General features: G+C 36.3%; 2 protein-coding genes across 4 annotated transcripts; one reads left to right on the top strand and one right to left on the bottom strand.

Annotated features, from left to right (window-relative positions):
* Window positions 1–626: 626 nt before the first annotated feature.
* c1d (C1D nuclear receptor corepressor) lies at window positions 627–4,093 on the bottom strand. Its single transcript, XM_084093741.1, has 5 exons — window positions 4,030–4,093; window positions 3,349–3,489; window positions 3,182–3,248; window positions 3,043–3,098; window positions 627–1,193 (listed from the first exon to the last, which is right to left on the bottom strand). The coding sequence occupies exons 2-5, from the start codon at window positions 3,484–3,486 to the stop codon at window positions 999–1,001; spliced, it is 456 nt and encodes a 151-aa protein (XP_083949867.1). The 5' UTR covers window positions 3,487–3,489; window positions 4,030–4,093; the 3' UTR covers window positions 627–998.
* A 592-nt stretch (window positions 4,094–4,685) lies between these two features.
* Window positions 4,686–24,248, top strand: slc29a3 (solute carrier family 29 member 3). Of its 3 annotated transcripts, none has more exons than XM_084092613.1 (7): window positions 4,686–4,875; window positions 6,595–6,692; window positions 8,406–8,805; window positions 12,658–12,740; window positions 14,430–14,656; window positions 18,629–18,791; window positions 23,388–24,247. In XM_084092613.1, exons 3-7 carry the CDS (start codon window positions 8,479–8,481, stop codon window positions 24,010–24,012), a joined length of 1,425 nt encoding a protein of 474 aa, XP_083948739.1. In that variant the 5' UTR covers window positions 4,686–4,875; window positions 6,595–6,692; window positions 8,406–8,478; the 3' UTR covers window positions 24,013–24,247. The 3 variants fall into 3 exon arrangements, with proteins under 3 accessions (XP_083948739.1, XP_083948740.1, XP_083948741.1); XM_084092614.1 differs by having other exon boundaries at window positions 4,697–4,875; window positions 6,595–6,867; XM_084092615.1 differs by lacking the exon at window positions 6,595–6,692 and having other exon boundaries at window positions 4,706–4,875; window positions 23,388–24,248.
* Window positions 24,249–24,535: the final 287 nt, after the last annotated feature.

Raw genomic sequence — 24,535 nt, 5'->3', positions numbered from 1 at the left:
TAAAAAATTATTCAGTTTGGTCCATATAGACTTCTGGTTCGCTGACTTTGTGAAGAGCTTTGAAAATGTGGCTTCAGTATTGACCAATGCTTGTTAGTAATAAAAAAATAATAACCAGATATATGATTTGATCTCAGATCAATATGATACATTTGTTGAAATTTAATAACACGTGTATAATAAAAAGGAAGAGTAGTAGTTAAAAATATCTTTGTGGCTGATTTATAAGCCGTTTATCTACCGTTTAATAAAATAACATTATAGAAACACTTCATATTTAGTTGTATTAGATGATTTGTTAATTGCATTAAATAGAATACACTTTTAATAAAACATTTGCAGTTGGTTTATAAAAGGTGTTTTTATGTGTTTGTGCAGAGTTTTTTAGTCGGCATTTACACTGTTCTGACCGTCAGGAATTACCGGTGTGTGGCGTTTCGATACAAGTAATCATTTTGCGAAGCAGTTAGTTCAATTGATTCAAAGTTTCGAAGCGCTTAATTTCTCCCATCACTACATAAAGGATTCATAACTTCCAGAAATCTAAATACAAAAACAGAAAGAAAAGAAAGAAAGAAAAACATTGAATCAGAAGACAATACTTCCAAATGAATTGACAAGAAAAATAGGATTTAGTAGTTTTAATGGGACTGGTATTATTGATGGTCCGCATCACACATTTTAAATTTTGTAACCCCAGATATAAAACAAACTTAAGACTATAGGAAAGAATAAAACAATTAAAGAAATGCTAAAAAAGTATCTAACTAACACGGGGTGAGTAACTTTGATTTTTAGTTAGAAACAAGCCATCCTGAAAAGAATGATGCTACTCAAACACATGTACACCATGAACAACACGGCATCATGGACAGTCACATGGTAAATAGCAAGTTTCTTAAGCAAGTCCAAGTGCATTGAGATATTTGTTGTGCTTAATCTCAAAGTCTGCTAAATATTCGTAGAGATAATTCAATGTGTTTCGCCAGTCAACTCAATCAAGAAAACCTTATGTGTTTTCCTTTGTGGGAATGCTCAGTTGTGTCCTTCCTTTTCGTGTCCTTTCTTTTCTTGTCCTCTGGCTCCCACAGCGCATTCCGGACAAACCGTGATGCTGCACCTTTGTCCAGACGTGCAGCTTTTCTTTTGTCCGTGATCTCTTTAACTTTGTTCATATATGTCCTGATTCTCTCCTGTGAGGTGGAGGAGGATGTTAGTTTCCTTTCTCTGTCAGTACAAATACTAAACCAATATTCACAAAGACAAGTAGTGACTTTACACAGAATTCTACTTTTACATACTGGATTTCTGTTCACAGATTTAATCAGGGTTTCTGCTGGTTTTACGAAAGTAATTTTTTTTAAAGATCTAAGACCAAGTAAAGAAAATTTAAGGAATACATTGAAGGGAAAACAATATGTTTTGTAAATGTAAATGTCTAGGGAGAAACACAATGAACTGTATTAGCAACACTACAGGGTTTGAAAATATAACTTCCAACAGATATCCATTATTTTTTATTCATTTTACAAAACAAGTAGCTTGAATACCTCTGCTCCCAACCACTAGAATTTGGACAACTTTTACTTTTCATTCTGATGATAACACTGCAAAAAAAAGTGATGTTCCTGCTTTTTGTGAAATTAATCAAAGTGCAGTGACTTTGATTAAAACAAGAACAGATATCTGGTAGTGCGGGCTCAGAAAAATCAAGGGAAGTTTTCATAACTTATTGACAGATATTTGTTCTTGTTTTAAGCGTGAACTCATTTAATTTGGTTCAGGTTTTCCAAACATTTAATGCTCTGCTCTGATTTAAGACCTTCTTAAGGCCTTAATTGACATAAATTGAGACCATAATTGAGAGACCTGAATTAAGACTTTTTGGCCTGGTTTTTAGATTAATACAAGATTAGGACTTGGTTCTATTTGGACAGTTAAGCAGCTTTTATAAACCTTCCTTAGAAAAAAACATCACTGGTGTTCATCCTGAGACAAAACAATGGCGCTGACATATTTTAAGATATGTCAGTGCAAGTTGCATTTAGTCTGGAACTAGGCTTAAGCCTTGTCTGTGAAACCGGGGGTTTAAGACCATTTTAAGACCCGCAGAAACCCTGTTAAAGCCACAGCATGTAATTTTCACCACTAGAGGTTGCTTATTCAGAACAATAATAAAAGCGTAGCTTGATGACGCCGTGAATGAGCGTGGAATCATGGGATGTGTCGTCTTCAAGCCAATAGAAAGCAATCCGACGGGACTCATGTTCATGTAGGAGCTAATGTAGGCTATTAAAGTTACTATGGTATGAAGCAGGGCGGGGCGAGAGCCTGGGACATTTTACCTTGCTGTTTTTATTATGCTTATATGCTGCAGTCATCCTTTTATTGTTCATGCATATTTTACGATTAAAGTTACATTTAACGTCTGCCTCTTTCTTCCCTGATCTTGAACTTTGTTACGGTTACGTTTCATCACTTAAATTCACATTATTATCAAACAGCCACAAGTGATGAATTACTACTCACACAGGACACTTTATTTTACGCATTAAAATTGCAGGGTAATGCAGCGCTGTTTAACTCAAAACAATCATAGTAAAAACACATTTGAGTGTGTTGAAAGTTATAAGGTTACTGTGCGTTCGCTTGGTGGCTGGCATGAGACACTTGTTGAACATTGCCGTAACTGCTATGGCTATGGATTTTGAATTTATGGTATAATATTGATTTTCATTCAACAAAAGAAAAAAATGTTAGTTTGTTTTTAATGTGGTTACAGACATGACCTAACAATGTCAGTTTATATCTCTTAGGCCCTGTTTACACTAATGCGTTTTCGTTTTAAAACGCTGAACTTTTGCTACAGTTACGCCTGGCGTCTACACTACGCTGGAGTTTACAGACCCGTTTTAGTTTGAAAACTCCAGGATTACCTTTCAGTATAAACGGAGACTTCTGAAAAAGATGGCGTGGCTGCCCACATTATGCTAGCCTACCTGAACACAACAATAACAGAACCAAAAACATTTCTTTTCTTACCAATTCTTGTTTGATCGCATGGTCTTTCGGATTGACTCCTTGTGTCACCAGATACACTAAGGAGGAAAGTTAAATCTTGTCATAACCTTTTAAATTTCATTACACCTGACAAGAAAAACACAAAGATGTAAAATCTTACTCCAGAACATAGAGTTGAGGGCATATGCAGACATCAGATCCAATTTAGCTTGATCAAGAGGATCCAGCTGGAAATGAGGTACAAAAAGATCCAAACATTCCAATAACAAGCCATTCATATGTAACAAGTTCATTTAACTGTTGATTTGTGCATTTGTTTCCACATACCTTACGCAGATGGTCACTTCTGGATACAGACACAAGTGTTTGGACCATATTCTCCACAGACCTCACAGAGGAGTCAAAATCATTGAGGTTTTCCTCGATTTCGGTGGGATAATCCTCTGCTGGACCGTCATCAGCCATTGTCTGACAAAAAATAATGATATTTAAATCAATTTGATATAAATCCTAAGTTCCTACAAACTGACACTGAATGACCTGAAAAACTTGGGAAAAAAATACATTTTAAAAATACATTTGAATAGGAATATTTAGACGTCTACATGATATTTTAAGCTTTAATTAGCTTGACTTTTCAGGCCTAGGCTGGACGTTTTAAATTCCTTGATATTTGACTGTGGGGAAATGTATGAGAAACGCTTTAATATACAGTTGTGGACACCACATTAATGTTATTGTTACAATATTATATAACAATAAAAGCATATATGAATAATAATACATATAAAACATCCAAGATTATAACAACTGTAAGTTACAGATTTAATGTGATTGTATGGAGATGTCCAGGTTTACCCACGTGTGTTGGTGACTGCGTGTTTTTACTGCACAATTGCTTTTCTGGACAAAAAAGATCAATGCGACGCCCTCCGAGACAGCTCATTAAACACTTATTATAATCATATTTTCACACAAGTATGTTTATGTTATTTAAAAAGCCCTTACCTGTAAACACACACACACGACACTGCACTTCCGGCGAACACAGGAAAAATGAGCGACGTTCAACTCCCGTGTATTTCAAAATAAAAGCCACGCAAGATTACTTTTATAAGCAAACCCCATAATGTGCTGTTGTGTCGATTGCGAAATGAAATCTAAAACATTTTAATTTACTGGGTGTTAGCAGTGTTTTTACAATAATACATTAAGTAATTGTTACACTGATAAACACGGCACACTTAATGTGTATTACTGTAATATATATATATATATATATATATATATATATATATATATATATATATATATATATATATATATATATATATATATATAGGCTATATATATATTATTATTATTATTATTATTTATTACTCATTCTCCTTTTCAGATACTCATCCTTGCATAAAATGGATATAAAGCTGTGCTTGCATAGTATTTAACTTACTCTATTAGTGGATGTTTCAGGTTGTAAGAGGAAAAAATGTGTTTAACTTTAAATTTAAAGTTAAAATAATCTACCTGTTGAGACTTTATTTTGTATACTCTTTCTGTATAAAATCCTCTGCTGACTGCAATTTCGTGAACACAGAATTCATTATCATAAATTTGTCTCTTTTTTTGGTTGCAAGTTACTTTTAACTTGCCGTGAAGCTTTTAATTTGAAGTCGTGTTATTCATATACACCAAGTGAGCCCCAATATTATGCAAGTGAGCTGTACTGTTGTTGTTGTTGTTAACTCTCCTGTGTTTGTGTAACGGGCGGCACCACGTCGAGAGTGTGTTGTTATTGTCTACAGGTGGAAACCAGGTACAAGAAAGATGAATTCAGCTGAAATCAAGCTATTGGTGAGTATTACGTGAAAATTCAAACTCACAGTTCAACCTAACGTTAGTTCAGCAGGTTTGAATGGATTCATATGTGAAGGAATGTCATATAACGTTAGTCACCTGATTGCGATAAACATTAGACTAAACAAGGTTAAACACGAGACTTTTATCTGGTGTAAGTGTAATATTGTCATTATAGCCTCCAAAACAGCTGTTTCGTCTCTCATAACAGCTGTACGTTACATTTATTACTATACAGTAACTTTACCTCAACTTTGTATATCATTCGTCCGACTTCTGATTTCTTTTCTTAACTATAACGTTACTGGTTTTCTGTTTGAAATGTCATTTTCATACACATTTTTAAAAATGCTGAATCTGTTTTTCCTGTCACACTGAAACACACTTCCCTTTCGGAATCGTGTGACATGTGCTGTCTGGAAACCCAGCTGACTAACGACACAACATTATCACGATATAAGCAGAAATATTGCTGCCTAGGAGCACCTATACTATAGGAAAGAACAAAATTACATTTAACCCTCTTTATGATCTCATTTGTTTCTCCCAGACAGCATTGAGAGTGAGAGAACAAACTGATACATTTTGCTGCAAATTCTACAAAGAACAAATGATCTGAGCTCCTCTTCACACTGATTTTATATTTTTATACTCTTTTACTGTATGCCAACAGTTGTCTCGTTTGTCTTTTTCTTCTAATGAATTTGAGGAAAAACCTCTGAGACAAAGTAAATTTTTCAGTTAAACATATTTGAGAACGTTAGAACTAAATGAATGAGCAGCTACCAAGCAATAATTTTTTTTCTTGGTGTCTATATATTGTCAAGTATTCTTTGTAGTAGCATGTGAACTCTATATTGTATGGTAATCATTTAGTTCCATGATATTACCATCGGACACTATCAACTGTACCCTTTTGTAATGACATTATCTTTCTAATGGCTCTGCATAAAACCTTTTGCACTGTAGTGATCATATTTGCCACCGTTACTATTGGTGAATGACTGTTGTCTTTTTTTGACAGAGCAGCCCAGCTAACAAAAATATGTTCTAAGAATGTTCTGCTAACATTCCCATTAGTTATGAAAAGGTTATTTCTGAACGTTCTGAAACAAGTAGTAACATTTAAAAAAACATTAAACGAGAGTGCAAATAAAATGTAAAAAAACGATGTATAAATAACGACCATTATATTAACATTACTGGAAGAATGTTTGCTCATAACTTTGAGAGAACCTTGCCAGAACGTTGGCGAACGTTCCCTGTTAGCTGGGAGAGTGAGCAACAATGCAATTTAATGCTTGTAAATAAAATAAAGGCAAAATTTATGAATTTAAATGAAGACTTATGTTACACAATATTTATTTAAACTTATAATAAAAAATAGTAAATGTGCACTGTTCATTGATGAGGATATCATAGTATCAGCTGCATATTAGAGAGTGTAATTTGTTTACACAGCGAGTATGTTTGTAGTCTTCTAGGTAAATGTCAGTCTGGTGTCATGTGATTGAGTGGAGTACAGGAAGAGCATGTGAGAATTTTGTAATTAGCGTGAGCAAATGCACATAAGGGCATTACCAGTTACTCCAGCATTCCTTGAGTGACGCATCAGAGGGGATTGGGATAGAGACAGATTGTTCTGTGTATCTGGCTCACATGCTGTACTTTGAGTAATGTGGTGGAGGTGTTTTCTCATGTCATGTTTCTCATCAGCGCTGTGAGTCCTGACGGAGTGTTTGCTTCTTTCTCCCTCGTGATCTGAGCGGCCAGCATCTCCAGAATGGCAGACTGATTTTAAAAGCAGACTGACGGTAATCTCACAGCAGACGAGGGGCTGACGGTCCCCGTCAGTTTGGAAACACTCTTTCCTTCGTTTTTTATGGGTTCTGTGTTTTATTGAAGTGGTTGTTACCGTGTATTTTTGAAATTCCTTCCTCTTTATTGCTTAAGCAAACATGGACATGCATGATCATGTGACTTATGGAGGTAAGGCATGCTATTAGATTACTTTTTAAATCATGAGTTACTTATTTTACTTTTTTATCAGACTTATGATTTTCGCCTGGTGGATGATAAACAGGCATACATATCCCAAAAGGGAGAAACTGAGCCATGTCTAGAGATCTGAATAGCCTTTCTCGCTCATGTATTCTTATGCAAGTATGCTGAATGGAAACACCAGGTAAGGTGTGCTTAAAAAACAATAACAACAAAAAACTGCACTCAGTTGAAGTGGATATTTTTTTATGAAGACATGCTCATAAACTACAGTGGAAACGCATTTACCAATTAATGTGCAACAAAAAAAATTCATGTGATTAGATAACTGCACTAACCAGTGTACAAATCTCATTGGACACCATCTCAAAAGTTGTTTTAGTCATTCTAAAATGCCTGAAGCAAAAAAGTTAGTTGCTTCCCACGGTTGCAGCTTTGTTTCTCTATGTCCAAATGAAAACCACCTAACCACTGCCCAGAACACTTGACTCGTACCACTTTCTATTCTATTTCTATTGTATCTTTGTTTCCTACTTTAAAAAAAAGAACTAACTGCCAAAGATGCTTTTCTTACTCAGTATTTGTCTTGTTTCCAGTCCTAATATCTACAAATTCTTTTTTAGAATTAAATAGAACTATTTCTATTTAAAATAGAATAGGCCTCCCTTATTGCAAATGCATTTGTAGGAGTTTCGCTTTCAGACGCAAAATTTATGGGAGGAAAGTATTGAAATGAATCACGCAAGGTGATTTACTAAGGTTTGCGCTCGTCAATTCACAGGTGTTTGCGCAATTATTTAATGGCCAAAAAAGCATGTCTTAAACCAGATGCTAATTTGCTCTGCTATTGGTGGATTGCGTTGGTCATTATGGAAATGATCTGGCTGCCTCTGTGTTCTTTAATTTGCTTGCTGTCAGTAGATTAAGCGCTGAACTTTCCACTCCCATCGGCGCTTTTGTTGAATTGCCTTGTCAGGATAATTTGCCCTGTTTAGTAAATCTGGCCCTTTGTCTTGTTTTCTGGGAGGAAAAAATATCTAAATTATCTTAAATATCTTAAAACAAGCAAAATTATCTGAAAATAAGATCTCTTAGCCCATTGGCAGATCATTTTGCTTGTTTTAAGCAAAAACTCACTTAATTTCTAGTAAATGCATCTTGATTTAATAATTTTTAGATATTTGGACTGAAAACAAGACAAAAAGACGCGCATATTGTTGCTCTTTTGTTGGTTCAACTGCTTCTATTGTCCTCATTTGTAAGTCGCTTTGAACAAAAGCATCTGCTGAAAGATTTATAAGCAAAATAGTATTTATACATTTTTTTGTCTTTTGATTTTGGAGCAAAAAATGTCCATATAGTTATATTCCTGACAGTTTTTGTAAGATTCACACCGGTTTACCCCCATTATTGTATTGGCAAGCTTTGCAAGGACAGTCACCACTCACTTTTTTACTCTGAAAATGTAAAAATCTAGTTTATAATTTCTAGTTTTTACCCTTCTCCTCTTTTTCTCTCTTTTCCAGCATTAGTTTATCCTGGTCACCCTCACATATAAAATCCGTTGGATTTCCCTTCCTCCATCCTCCCTCTTTGAGAATGGATGGTGACTCTCTTCAGGCCAGCACAAACTCCTCCTACATTCCCACTGCCATCTCCTCCATGTCTGACGAAGAGCATTCAGAAGGTGAGGCGGTGGGGGGCGACACTTCCCCATTGCTGTCCCGACAGCAGCCAGCGGGACCCCTAGCGACCCGTCGCTGCCCGGAGGACTCCTACAATCTAGTGTACATCATCTTCTTCCTGATGGGCATCGGCTCTCTGCTGCCCTGGAATGTCTTCATCACAGCCAAACAGTACTGGCTGTACAAGCTCAGCAACAACTCCAGCCCTGCTGGTCAGGAGGAACCTCACAATGACCTCAGCGTAAGTGTGTTAAAAAATTAAATAAATCTTTTGTTTATAATGTACATGATTTTATCTATTTGCGCACTGTAAAAAAGAAAAGAAACGGGCTGCTGTGGTTGCCAGAAATTCACTATGAAAAATATGATGACAGTATTTTAGTGTGTGTATATTTGAATATTTTACAACTTATAATTGTATATTAAGCAATATAATTTTAATTATAAACTAATCTACTTAAAGTACCAAAAATTGCTTTTTACCTAAAAATGTAATGATAAGCACCACAATAATACAGGTGGTAAAACTACTATAAGTGGCCTTTCCATAAAACATGGTGCACAGGGTCATAAACACAAAGACAAAACACCATCAGGGTAACACATATGACACTAAAATTAAGCAATAAACATTAAATAAATAACAGAAAATGTACATCAGAAAAAAGGGGGGGGGGGGGGGGGGGGCGGGGGGGTGGGGTCAGACCATTCAGAAACTTGCAATTGCAAGTTTATATCTCTCATTTCTAAATTCTTTCTCACAATTGCGAGTTTATTTACTGTTTTGCTTTAAATTATATTGTAATTTTTACATACAAAACTATACATTTGACAGTATTTAGCAACACATTATTTACTATTATTTATTATTTAGCAAAGTATTTTACAATATAATTTAAATATAATTTGATTTTAAGTCGTTTACAAAAAGTTCTGTAATGAAACTCTAGCTGGCGCAGGCCTTAATTTAGGTCCTTAATTTAGCTGCTTGCAATCACATCATTCTCTATAGGGCAGAGCTGATTGGTTCCTGTTGTATCAGTAGCCGATAAGCTTGTGTGCTCAACCTTCAAATACTTGGTTAGCATTTGACTTAGTAGTGCAGTGTGCTTTCAGAAACCCTCCATCTTCCCCAGCTCCACCTGTATAGATTTGCTACAGGTAATTCATGTACGCTATATTGTACAGCATCAGCATGTCTTACTTGCTCACAGCAGCGTGTCATGTATGTATTGGCAGTAGCAAGTCCCATACTTGCTCTGCAGTAGCATCATCGTAGCAGATCTATTCCACCAAGACCAAATATATTACCATTGTCATACCCATTACCAAGCCAAACACTCAGAGTTGTCATGACAGAACTTACAGTTATCCAACGAACAGGATTTTACTGTAGCAATTTAAAGGTTTTTATTTTTTCTGTAAAATTACCGAAAAAAATTACAGTGCGGCTTTGAAGAATAGTAGGTTTTACACAGTATATACATTGCACAACCATGTGTCAGATGTTGCCTAAGCGTGTCACATGACAGAGAAAGTGTTTGTCACCTACTTGCTACAACACTGAAGAACTATTTAAAGGAATCCCAACGTTTCTGTGCTTTCTGCTCACCCCAGCATTCTCAAGGTCTTGTGATATTTGACAGAACTGCTCTTTTCATATGCAGAATCACAGGACCTCTTTTTGTTTTCTAGGGTCACTGAAGGTAAAAGAAAGTAATAATGGGTAGAACATGTCCCCTTTAGTTGGGGACATTAGTTGCATTAGTGTGTGATTTATAGTGTTAGGGCTGATTTGCACGTGACAGAACGTGTTTTTTCCACTACGCTACTTTTCCATTGTTTTTCTATGTAAACACACACTAGACGCACCATTGTGCTCACGTTTTTTGCAGCATCTTATGCATCACACGTGTTCAAAAATGTACCACTGCCCGTCTCATGTTTTTCAAAGCAAAAAGGCATTCTGTGTGAATGGCCCCTTAGTTTACTGTTGTCATTCCTTCTAGACTGCAATTGATCTGATTACGCCCACTGGCTGCATTTTCATGTTTGTTTCTAAATATATTGAATTAGCAGGCTTTTATAGCTTTTATGTTTGTATTTCTCTCTTAGTTGCTGGGGTGTCAAAGGCAGATCACATGATTTTAAACACGAAGAAAAACCATTAGGTTTTTACATCAGTTCTAGTATTTGGATCATTAACTTTTAAACTAAGTTAAGCATTCTTGGTTAAGTTGCCATAAACAGAAATCTGGTCGCTTTTTCTGAAGAGATTAAACGCATAAGTTGCAAATTCAAAAGTATGATTTTATTTTTTTATTTTCTTCCCTGTTTGTCACTCTCACTTCTGCTTTAAACTTTAGTTTTATCTGACAGGGCAGGAAATGGTAAAAATGATAGTGTGTCATTTTATGAGACTCTTCCACTTGTGTTTGTGCATGCCAGTCATCAGGAGCACATGAGCTTTGCCTTTTTGAGCATGTGGCATATTTCTCAAGGAATTGTAAGATGCATCACTAAGGATGACTGACATATTTATTGCTTAGCTTTAAAGGGGCTATATGCAGAATTCAGAAACCCTTGTTATTAGCGACACTGGTGGCGGTTAAGTGAACTGCAGCCAGCAACTTAATGCTCGTGCTCGTACTCGTGCACGCGTAACATACAAGAGACTGAACGTGATTCAAGGCCCTGATATACTCATTGCAAAGTTCTTTATTCAATATATGCGCCTTTTACGCTGCTGAGAGAGACGTTTAGATGAATATTTAAATATGTGCTGCACACAGCGGTAAGAAAGCAGCAGTTAAGGAAGCATCTGATCATAGCGATGTGGATATGTTTGCACGAGCTCTGAGATTCACATGCATCATGACAACATTCGGGATTACAAAGTTAAGAATCATCACATCATGACATCACATGAAAAACTAAGGGGAACTACACTGTATTGGGCATTCAAGGTGAACATTATGGCATCAGTTTCCAGTGAGGGGGGTTTGTCAGTCTTTGATCTTCCTACTGAGAGTCAAACTGTGTGTGAATGTTTACATAGTCTTTAGTTATCGTGACCAGCTACTGTTTATACCATTTGGGGTACTATTTTCTTCACAGTCGGGGGTAATTGCCTGTATTGTCTTTAGATGCTTTTGTTTTAGTGGTCACTTCTAAGGCTGTGTAAGGTCATCACCTTTAAGGACTGCCCACTTATAAAGCCTATAAAATGCAATGTACAGCTCCTCAGACTTGATGACTGCATACAAACAAAGCTCCTGGTCTTCGTTTCTGACATTTCCAACAGTAATCTAAATTACTGAGGAAAACTAGGTCACAGGACAGAACCAAAACACAATGAAAACAACAGAACGGGGCATACCTATGGCTTCTTAACTATAAAGATTTATTTTTACTATATTTTTCTGTCTGTAATTTGGAAAAAGTTTTTCAGTGGATGATATCTAGAGACCTGGGTGACCAATACATGTCAATAAATTATATAATACTATTAATGATTGCGAATAAAAACCGATAAAATTGCTGAAATTAACCTTTATTGTACACAAGGTTTCTCAAAAATATTTGGAAACAGAAAATGTGGGTTATCTATCTACAAATCTGATACTGGACATGTAAACACAGAATCACTATTATCAGGTAATGATCTCATGTCAAATAATGTCAAATAGCAACCAATTAATCATCCAAGGCAGCCTATTGGTCCGTCACTTGACATGAATTTAAAGCTGAATACTTTCTGCAATACGTCTGATTCTGAATGGTCAGTTGTGGTATTCTGCAATTAGATATGTTTGTATAATGACCTTAAGCTAACTGTGTAATTGACTGTTGTCCTAAGTAACCATTGCCCTATGTAGCTGTGCTAGTTTCCTCTTTTATCATTCTGCTATCTATTTATTCTTGCATAATAATAATATTTCATGCCCATTTATTGATTGGGTTAGTAATAGCCATAAAAGAAATGTTATTTAGGAAAAATTACTGGCATTGTCCCTTACATACACCACTGATACATGTATTGATTTTGAGTAACGTGAGTTAACTGATGTTTTTTTGTGTGTCTGGTGTCCAGGATTACTTTGAGAGTTACATCGCCATCGCTTCCACAATTCCATCAGTGCTGTGTCTCATCATCAACTACCTCCTGGTCAACAGGTAAAACAAACACATCTGCACACTTTCTGTATTATCCAGCCAGAGCATGTGCTTTATGATTCCAAATGCCTATAAATCAAGGAGGGACTTTGAGATTTGCAGTTCAGATTCTACAGCAGTTGAAAAGTAGCATTTGTTTGTCTTCCCATAAAAAACTAAAATGTTTTCTAAAACAGGCGCAAATGGTTGCAACTTCTTGTGCAGCACAAACAAAGCATCTGTCTCAGCCTAAATTAAATCAGTTAACACACACAGTGTCCTGTTCAAGTGTACTGTGGTATCTTTGTAACTGTTGCCAATTCCTGTACTCTTAGAGAATAAAGATTCACTGTGTCTGTTTTCCAACATCACATGTTCATCTCCAGGATTCTCTTTTTTATGTGTTTTTTTTCTTTTCTAGGAATATTGGGCTCTAATTTTAAAGAGTCAATACAAGTTGCAAATGAGATCTTTGTGGCCAGCAAGTAAAGGAGAAACATCATGCCTGATGAGCACACTGCTGTTTTGCGTGAAGACTAACTAAATTGGGAAGAGTGATAGGATCATACAAACTGGATTGCCAAAAAAAATAAAATAATAATAATAATGTTGGCCCTTGGAATTGATGTCGACCTGTAAACGGGCTAAATTGGCTTTAGAACATTCCTTGACTTTCTGCAAACTACTGAAGGAGCATGAGCAGCATTTCAATAAGCTTACACTGCAAGAAATTGCTGTAAAAAAATAATAATAATTGGCAAGTAGGAGTGCACTGATCTTTGAATATAGCATCTGCCTCAAATTTCCTAATTGGTGCACCAGTATTGGCGAGGTTTAACTAGCAGTAACCAGTATTGATATCAGTATCTAGACAGCAGGGTGGCTGATGGCAGTATGGTACCAATATATATATATATATATATATATATAGCATAAACCAAGAAAAAACAAAACACATCTCTAGATCAGGGGTATTTAATTAATGTTTCAAGAGGTCTGGTCTCTATATTTGCTTTCCAGCGGAGGTGCAGACAATACTTTTTTGGAACAGTTATACATTTCCATCGGGGCAGTCGTAGTACTTTGTAAAAGAAAACATCCTAAACGCTCAAAATAATCATCAAAGATGAGATTCTTGGGCCCCGAGGCCAAGAGCCAAAGTTGTGATGTCTAAGAATTTGTATCTGTATTTACCAAAATAAAGTACATATTTCTCCCAACTGGATATGGATATAAAAAGGTTAGATCAGATGTTTGTATTTTTGTTACATTTAGACATGTGAATGGCACATAGGAGCCTTGGGACTGAGAAAACATACTCGGGGTGCAGGGTTTACCTCTTAAGAAAAGTATGGACCATTTTCATATTTTGCACAAAGTAGTAAACTACTAAAAACAAACATTGTACATAATCTTATAATCAAAACTCTCATCATGAGGACAAAACAAAGTTAACTAGTAATTTCAAAGTTTTTTGTCATTCCTTGCCATCTTTAAATAATTTTCCAAATGATGACATTGTTTATTATGAAATGCTCTTAATATGCTGATTAATAATGCTATATTGTATGAAAAAACATCTAAAGGTGCCATGCATCAACTTAAACGGCTGGAGTCACCTGTATATAAAAATAATTGTATTTGCTGCATTCTCGTTTTCTGTAGCGTTTTAGCAAAAGTATCTATTTTATGTATGTGTATTTCTTTCAGGTTGTCCTCTCGGGTCCGGATACTGTTCTCTCTCCTGGTGATCTTGGTTGTGTTTGTGGTGACCACAGTGCTGGTGAAAGTGGACATGTCTGGCTGTAGGATGCAGTTTTTTGGGGCTACACTGGCCAGTGTGGCGCTGGTCAGTGGGGCGTCCAACATCTTCTCTGGCAGTGTGTTCGGTATCAGTGGCCATTTTCCCATGAGGATATCTCAAGCTATCATATCAGGTACAGCTGAACCTCCTGAGTTGACTGAATAAAAAATCTCCCATATGCCACCAGCACATTGTTACAATACTTTTGGCTAGACTTTCCGCTTATCTCACGCACACCTCAGTCATTTAGGCCGTTTGTCCACCAAAGTGTTTTTTCCTAAGGTTAACGTATTTTTTCAATTGTTTTCAATGGGAGTGCCACATATTTAAAGAGTTAGTTCACCCAAAAATGAAAATTCTGTCACTTACTCAACCTCATGTCGCTCCAATCCAAACCCATAAAACTTTCAACGTTCATCTTCGGAGCACAAATGAAGATCTTTTTTAATGAAATCTGAGAGCTTTCTTTCCCTCCATTGACAGCTTCGCAACTACCACTTTGATGCTTTAAAAAGTTAATAAAGAGATCGTAAAACTAATCCATATGAATTAAGCGGTTTAGTCCAAATTTTCTGAAGAGACACAATCGCTTTATATGATGAACAGATTGAGTTTAGGCTTTTATTCACATATAAACATTGATCAACTCACACATCAGTTGTGGTAAATAGAAGCTCAAGCATGTTTGCTTGATGTGCAAGAACCAATGAGGTTCATTCTCATGTTACGCAGCACATTTAAGCTTCCACAAGAACCAATGAGGTTCATTCTCAACAACAAGACAACAAGTACAACTACGGAACAAGATCATTTAAAACAAGGGCCAGAGCAAGCACTTTACATTGTGTCAACATTTTTATATTCAGAAACAAACTATTTGCAAAATCAAATACTACTATCACTGCCGTGGATATTCCATTTCACGCCAATCAATGCATCTCAACTGGAAAACTGCACCCACAGCTAGGCGTTTTGATTTGATGGACACAGCCTTATTGTCAGTGCTCTTGCCATTGTACTGTTTGCTGAAATTATAGGGTGAGGTTTGGAGAAAAAAATGATCTAAAGAAACTGAAAGTAGCTGTGAGAAGTAGTAGTCTGGCAGAACAATCGTCAAACTTCAATCTAGTTTTTGTGTTTATGTCAAAAAATGTATGGGGTAAGAATTGTTGCATATTTCCAGATAAAAAGATTTTGAGTCCACAAATATGTGTTCATGTCACAAATAGAACTTTGCCTGTGTTTTTTTTGTGGACCGCATAACACGAATTATGAATTCTCTCCTACACGAATTTGTGGATTTTGAAACATTTCTAGCATCAAGACGCCCACAAATAGGTAGACTCGACCCACTGTCTACTTAAGCCAATCAGATAACAGCCACTGACCAATCATAGCACGCTCTCGCTACAACTAATCATGTTTTATTTAACAATCAGGGAAGGAACAGAGTCAGTAACCAAACATGCTATTACTGTTACTGGGAATATACTTAGTTTTATTGTGGCCAAAACATTTTAACTCGTGGGAACGTGATAATAAGTCATAGGCGGCCCAAGATCATTTCGTCAAGGTAACAACATCCTTATGTTGTGGCCATGCGATCTTGTGTTCAGGGAACAACATTTTTATCTCGTGGTCTCAGTAATAAAGTGCTGTGGTGATGACACATTTTTGTAGGCCAGCCTGGAAGTTAGCGTCACCTTAGACCCCTCGACAAAAACACATTAGGTTTTTTCCATACGCTTTTGGATTATTGCAGAAAATAAATTCTGTGACTAACAAAAGTTTATGATTCTTACATGTTTTGTTCATTGTGATAATCTTCACAAATGACACCACGGTCGCATGACTTCAGCGTCATCGTCACTAGCTTCCGAGAGCTCTTTCAGTCTATGTTTAAAACATTTTTTTTTTATAATAGTTAATAATAGTTTGCTATAGTGTGATTATAAACACGACTCATTTAATGTCCCAGACAACCTCTGTAGTTACATTTAGACATTTGTTATCAACTGCCTTTCACTAGACAAGTAAAAGCTTTTTGAAAAATTACAAGAAGGCATCACTGATGTATTTTATATCGTAGAATAAAACGTGAAGGTATCTTGAGTTTGTTTATTACAGACCTTATTTCAAGCATTTAACCCCATTGACTTGAGGACGATGAAACCGGAAGTGCTAAAATGCTAACTTATTTTCAGGTTTTGGCCTACAAAGATACACCACTCTGTACTGTGAGTTAAACTGACTCTGTTCCCACCCTGATTGTAAAGCAAAACATGATTGGTTGGACCGAGAGCGTGCTATGATTGGTCAGTGGCTGTTATCTTTTAAAACATTTTAAAAACAAAAAACTACATACGGATGTGTATTCCAGTTTTGAGGTGCAGTTAATGAGAATCGACATAGTCCTGTTTTATGTGCTCTAATTTACAGGAGGAAAATTAACTACAAAATTAAACAAGGATTTTATTCAACAATTCTCAGAGTTCCTCTCTAATATTGTCTCTCGTTTTGATAGACTGTTGATTCTTGGAGACTTTAATATTCACCTTTACTGTTCATCTAAACCTTCGGTGAAAGAGTTTTTATGTCTCATTGAATCTTTAAATCTGTCACAATCAGTTTTCGGCCCAACTCACAATTTGGGGCACACATTGGATTTGGTGTTGTCTCATGGTTTTCCCATAACAAATCTGAGAGTGATTGATACTGCTATCTCTGACCAATCGTGTTTGAATCTGTCTGTGTTTTTCCCACCTCCACTTGCTCTCAGTCTGTGAGTTATTGTGGTTTCATTCAACCTTCCACTGCCAGTTTATTTTCAGAGTACTATCAAACTAACTTTGCAGATGCCATCTTCTTTGATGAATTAGAGTTGAAGAGATGGTGGAGGATTTTACTAAATCCTGCTCCATTTTGATAGACTCTGTTGCTCCCCTTAAGCCCAGGAAAGCCAAGGGAAAGGGCACCGCTCAGCTTTGGTTAAATAATAAAACCCGCTCTCTTAGACAAGAGTGTCGGAAGGCAGAGCGAAAGTGGAAAAGAGACTAACTCCAAGTGACCAGTTAACCAAAAGTCAGTGAAAGAGGCTAAGTCTGAATTCCTCACAAAACTCATCACTGAAAATGCTAACCGACCAAGAATGCTGTTTAAGACAATTGATTCAGTGCTAAATCCCTTACCAGCTCCTTCTCTTGTTCCATCTCGGGAAAACTGTGAGAACCTTTTAAAATTTTTAGATAATTAAGTTTTGTTAAGCCATTAAGCCAGTAACATATGATCCATTTCCATTAACATTTATTCATTTAGCTGACGCTTTTATCCAAAGCGACTTACAATTGCTATATATGTCAGAGGTCGCACGCCTCTGGAACAACTAGGGGTTAAGTGTCTTGCTCAGGGACACATTTGGTGTCTCACAGTGGATTTGAACCCGGGTCTCTCACACCAAAGGCATGTGTCTTATCCATTGCGCCACCACCACCATGATCCCCCTTTGATTTGCTCACCAACTGGTTCGCTAACTTGTTAACGCTATCCAGTAATCAGCTAGCTGATATTGTTTCCAAGGCTAAATGTTCCAGCTGTGAGTCTGATGTCATCCCAACTCGTGTTTTCAAGGAAGTGTTTGAAACCTTGAGCCCAGCTGTAACATTTTTACATTTATTTGTGGCTATTTATCTGGAAATATGCAACAATTCTTTTTTCAAATAATATTTTTTATTAATATGCAACAATTCTAACCCTCCGTCACCATGAAATCAAAATGAGCAATTCTTGTTTTTTATGTAATATTGCAGTATTTATAAATGATTTACCCATGCACATCATTTTATTTTTTTTATTCATTTTCCCAGGTAATCTTTAACTGAATAACTTCCCAAATCACGTTCTTTCCACATCTTTCTTTCCACAACATGCTCGCTCAAGTAAAAAAAAAAAAAAGGGATGCACACCGATGTGCGAAATAGGGTCTAGCAAAGTCAACGTGCATGTCTACCAGCACTGTGATGACATAATTTTTTGTTACATGCAACCAAGCGAACTTGAGGCCGTGGCGAGTACAAACCAGGCTTAATCTTGCATCTTTTGACTTCAGGTCAGGCCATGGGCGGCACTTTGAGTGCATTGGCGTCGATAGTAGATCTGGCTGCCTCAAGTGACGTGACCGACAGTGCACTGGTGTACTTCATCACAGCTGACGTCTTCACTGTTATCTGTATCATCATGTACCTGCTGCTGCCCATACTGCCTTACTCGAGGTGAGTGAGTCTCCATAACGTAGCACAAACACATTTCAGGTATGAACAGACCAGCTGACACATTTCCATCGTTGCACTGTATATGTCGTCATACCACACAACACTTGATAACTATTATGAACATTTCACTACATTAAACATTTGACCCTACGAATACAAAAGGAACATAGTTTTCTTTCATTTGCCTCATGAGTATCTGCCGTAAACCCTCACCACATGATATTCACAGTGTCCCTGTTGAAAGGGAGCAGAAAGAGGAACTGTGCTGCTGGTAGTGGATCCTTGAGTTTCATCAGCGGTTTCGTGACACCACAGTTTCATGACACAGTTGTGATGTTGAGAAATCAGGAGTTGACGATGTGCCAATATACTATTGTTTTACACTTGTGTTTGGGATTTCTTTTTTTTTAAATCCTACATCTACGAAACTCATTTCAGCCTCATTTCTGCTGATTATCAAATCTGTCGGTCAGCCAGACACAAAAAGAGAAGTTTAGCAGAATCTCGCTTCCATACAATGTCACTGAAAGGAGACAGACTCTATCAAACCACAACAATGCAGTAAAAGAACCATGAAAGTATAATTAAAGTTCATATGATTTGTGAATTATATTCTAAATCTTCTGAAACCATATGATGGAATTGTTTAAAAGAAACAGCTCTCAAATCTCATTCAGATTCAAACATTTACTTTCATCGTATGGAAAAGAGCATCTTGGAGATTCTGCTAAATATCTCCTTTGTTCCAAAGAAGAAAGAAAGCAAAGAAGATTTTAGAACAATATAAGGGTAAATGATGATATACTTTTTGGATTAAAACTATTGGTGTAAATGCAGTACTCTGAGATACCATTAGGTGGCACTAGAGTGCTGCATTTACATGATGCGATTATATCACATAATACAGTACAAGACAGTATCGCTAAATCATTTAATTATTACTTGTTTAAATCACAAGAAATTATTTAAATAATGATGCAAGAGAATCACTTCTGTTTTGTGTTTTTGTCTAAATCATTGCTTGTAAATCCTTACTTTTAAGAAGATCATTTTAATGTTGTCTATTCTTTTGGTCAGCACTATTTTCATGGCACATAGCATTGTTATCTTTTTCTTTGTGGTTAGAAGACACTACTTTTCAAAATGTTGGGGTCAGTAAGACTTTAAAAAAAGAGAAAATTGTGCTTTTATTCAGCATGGATGCATTACCGGTAAATATATCAAAAGCAACAGTAAAGACATTCAGGTTGCACTTTATTTTACAGTATGTGTACTTACCTAAGAAAGTACTGGGTAATGTAAGGTAACTACATGGGTTAAGGTTAGGTTTAGGGGTAGGTTCAGGGTTAGTACAGTTATTACCCAATTATTGTAATTACTATAATACGTACATAGTATGTACATGGGGAACAGGACTGTAAAATAAAGAGCTAACGACATTTATTATGTTACAAAATATTTCTGTTTCATATAAATGTTGTTCTTTCAGACTTTATATTCATCAAAGAATCCAAAATTTCATGGTTTCCACAAAAATAAATAAATAACCAGAACAACTGTTTTTCAATAATGATAAGAAATGTTTCTTGAGCAGCAAATCAGCATATTAGAATGATTTCTGAAGGATCATGTGAACATGAAGACTGGAGTAATGATGCTGACAATTCAGCTTTGATCACAGCAATAAATATATTGTAAGGCTGGAAACTTACGCTGCTATTTTGAACCAATAATCGGAACAAAAGGCAGTTGAAGGATGACGTGTATAATTCAAATATTTATCTGACTCCAATATAATTAATCTGACTCCATTAAAGTTGTTGTTATTCTTTAACCTCTTATTCTTTAAAGGTCTTTCTTAGAACTGATAGGAAAACGTAAGATTTAAAGGAGCTGTATGTAAGAAATGTATTTCAATTAATCATAAAATGGCCCTGATATGTCACTAGACATTAAGAAATCATGTTCATTTCAAATACTTATATCACTGACAACAGTAGTACGGCCAGGATATTGTCATTTAAAGGTGAACTAAGTAACTTTTTTACCTTAACTGAACAGCTTCGGAGTCACTGGAATGGTTATATTACTTATTTCGGGTTGAATGGTCGTCGTTTCGCACCCCTCTGGTGCACGTGAGCGGAAAATCCGCACTTGCAACTTTGAGCCGGCGGGCCAGTAGTCAGTAGTGTTTCGGCATCTGGGTTGCGAGCTCTGCTCTTGTTACCACAGCTACGTAGCAGCCTACGTTCCTGCTGGATCCTGCAGCCTATCTGGCATCCTCGAGTCAGGGGGGAGGGGGAGGGGATATACCGCTCTACAGTAATTTGAAAGTGATTGCAGTACCAGTTTTGGCCACAATCTTACATACGGCTCCTTTAACCTGAACGTTTAGATAACGAAAGTTATAATCACTTTAGCTTTCAGCATAGTCAGTGATAAAAGGAAAGATTCTCAAAGCCTTTAAAGCAGGCAAAGTTGTTTATTAAGTTAAATGTTTAAATATACAGACAGTAGACTAGAACAACATGCTGTATAGAAACTTAGTTGTAACAAATAAAGCACTGTCGTGCAGAAGAGGCCGTAAAAGCCTTTCTTGTAGTATGAGGTTACGCACCGGTGTGCGGGAGTGGCGGGGTTAAAGCCTTTCTCCCAGATCAACAGTTATACCTTTCCTTCTTATACCCTGAGCAAAGCATTGTTAAACATGAGTGGAATACCAACACCAAACCGACCGACAGGAAACCAAAAGATGAGGCAAATGGGTAGTGATCAAGAGGGGGAGAAGAACATTAACATATTCTCCTCAATGCATGTTTAACCAATAGTACCTAGATTGTACATTAGGATACTTTAATATCTCTGTTAAGTTCACCACTATTCATTTCAGTTTATAAGCTGTCAGATGAGACCAAACATGGCATAGTTACATATTAGAACACAGTAGTAAATAAACAGTATGTAGTTGAAAGACTCTACAGTACTGTATGTCCTGTGAAGCAAATGGTACAGACGTGTCATTGAGGTGCAAACGACTCTGTCTCTCCCAACAGAACCATCCTGTGCCTGGAGTGTCCCAACAGTCCTCAATCAGCATATTGATGAATCCCTTGCACTACATAGGCATTAGCATACTGTGATGATGAAGGCCATTGTGCCACGTTTAATTCAAATGTATACCTTTAAAAAGGCTTTTTGAAGTACTAGGGTAGTAAAGAGTTCTGCCCATATTTGTCCAGCCCTACAATATTCAAATAGAACATTTTGAATTGTGACAATATTGTATTTTTGAACAAACAAATGCAGTCTTGGTGAGCAGAAGAGACTTCTTTCAAAAACATTTAAAAAATCGTACTGACCCCAAACAGTAACGAATAGAAAAAAAAAAACATAAATATTTTTGTCCATTTCCATCACTGGGATCATTTGGAAAATAATAAAGCAATAACAAAACAACAGCACACAAATCACTGGCAAAATGCTCAAAATGGTTACTGAAAGTCTATTATTAAATACTTTTTTTTTTTTTAAATCAGTATAATTCTTAAACACCCTGTAAAAAGTGATCAGTTGACTTAACTTTAAAGTGAGGAGACCTGCTGCCTTAAAATTATTAAGTAAATAAACCATGAAGTTCACATAAATTATTTTTTTCAATTACGCGTTAAGTTTATTTACTTAATAATTTTAAGGCAACATGTTTCCTCACCTTTTTTGAAATCAACTGATCTCTCCTTACAGTCCACATAGTGACCTTCACGCACAACCATGAGGGTCTACAGGGGTTTTCTGCTTAAGATAAATTAATGTTTTATGTTTTTCTTGTCACAACACAAAAAGGTTGCACTATTTTTCAAACAAAAGAAAAAAAAGTTTTAAAATCATTGATATTATTTATATAGATGTTACGTTTCAGCAGTAGAAGAGGTGAGGGTCTTAATGCAGCAGTCTTTATTTTTAAATAACCAAAACAAGATTATCCACAAGACGATGATAGCAAAAAGAATAATCCAAAAAGGGAAACACAAAGAAACAGTCTTGTATTCAAACAAAGACAACAAACTGAAGAAATATACAGTATAAACACAATATAATAAAAGCACTAAACTTGACACAGGTGAAGAAAATCATTTGTAACTATAGAAACCGATGAAAACACACTTAGAAACCAAGGAAACATGAAATAAACAAAGGAAAACAACAGAAGCAATGGAACAGAAATAGCATTCAAAATGAGAGTTTTTGAACAGAAACCAACACAACTAGCTGTGACAATAGAAATGTATAGTACTTCATAGAAATTATAAAAGATTTGACAAAATACTATTTAAAAAAAATCAGTCTATTATATATTATTAGTCCATTATATATTATTATATAACAATAATATATAATAGTCAAGGAAACCATTTATTTCAGTACCCAGACAGTTACACCACCTAAACATTTTTGACTTTAAGACCCACAACACAATTTTAACGCAGAATTGGAAAACGTATTCATCACAGTCATTGTCTGTATGAATTGCAGTTTTCATTTTCTTTTCTTTCTTTCATTTTCATTGACCATAATACCAGGTGTCAATCTGTCTTTCAGATATTACATGGATCTGGCTGCTGTCCCCTTTAGTGAGTCTAACAGCCACACCAGCAGCTCAAACTCGTCAGATGTATCGGTGCCCCCCCTCAGACCCATCCTGAAGAAGACCTGGGTGCTGGGCGCCTGCGTCTTCTACGTTTTTTTCATCTCCATCATGATTTTCCCCGCCGTCTCCTCTGGAATCCAGTCAATGAATAAAGACTCTGGAAGCCCTTTGACTACCACATACTTTGTGCCTCTGACTAGTTTTTTACTGTACAATGTTGCAGACTTCTGTGGCCGCCAGGTCACGGCCTGGTTGCAAGTGCCGGGTCCGACCAGTCGCGTGCTGCCATTGCTGGTTATCTCCAGAACCGTCTTAGTTCCTCTGTTCATGTTCTGCAACTATCAACCGCGGTATCACCTGCACAATGTATTTTTTGCACATGACCTCTTCCCCGTGGTCTTCATCTGTCTGCTGGGGATTTCTAACGGGTACCTGGGCACACTGCCCATGATCTACGGGCCCAAAGTCGTGCCGCGGGAGCTGGCTGAACCTGCAGGGGTCATCATGTCCTTCTTCCTCACGCTAGGGCTAGCTGTGGGTTCAGCCGTCTCTGTGGCGCTCGTTCACTGTATCTGAGTGTCTATGACAGGCTGCCCTTCAGACTTTTATTTACAAGACTGATCATTTACACTACAGCACAACATTTTTCTCTCATATTTTTTTATTAGTTTTTATGCATTTTAATGGTCCTAATGACATGTATAGGTTTTTTCTTTATTTTAATCTTTTACTTTTTAAAATTTTTTATTGTCATCTTTTAATAGAATATATGTGGTCATGTTCAGGACCTTTTATAATAAAATATTTGTATAAAAAGAAGCATTGTATATTATTTTCCTGCCATAATACACAGACATAAACTAGAAGGTTTAAGACATAAACTAGGGTTTTAATGTGCTTTAAGGGTTTAAAGGTACATTGATGAGGTACATTACAGACGTACAGTGATAGTACATTTTTAATGTTCAATGCAAAACAATTGCATATCTAACATATTATAAATGCACAAATATAAGCCTATCAGCTATACAATTGTCTCTTAGACTTTTGACCTGACAAATTATGCTTGAATGCTTAAAATTAATTTTGTTGGCAAATA

Source organism: Abramis brama (genome assembly GCF_963993115.1).
Source record: "Abramis brama genome assembly, chromosome: 19".
NCBI classification, from domain to species: domain Eukaryota; kingdom Metazoa; phylum Chordata; class Actinopteri; order Cypriniformes; family Leuciscidae; genus Abramis; species Abramis brama.
This window is presented reverse-complemented; position numbering and strand designations above follow the sequence as displayed.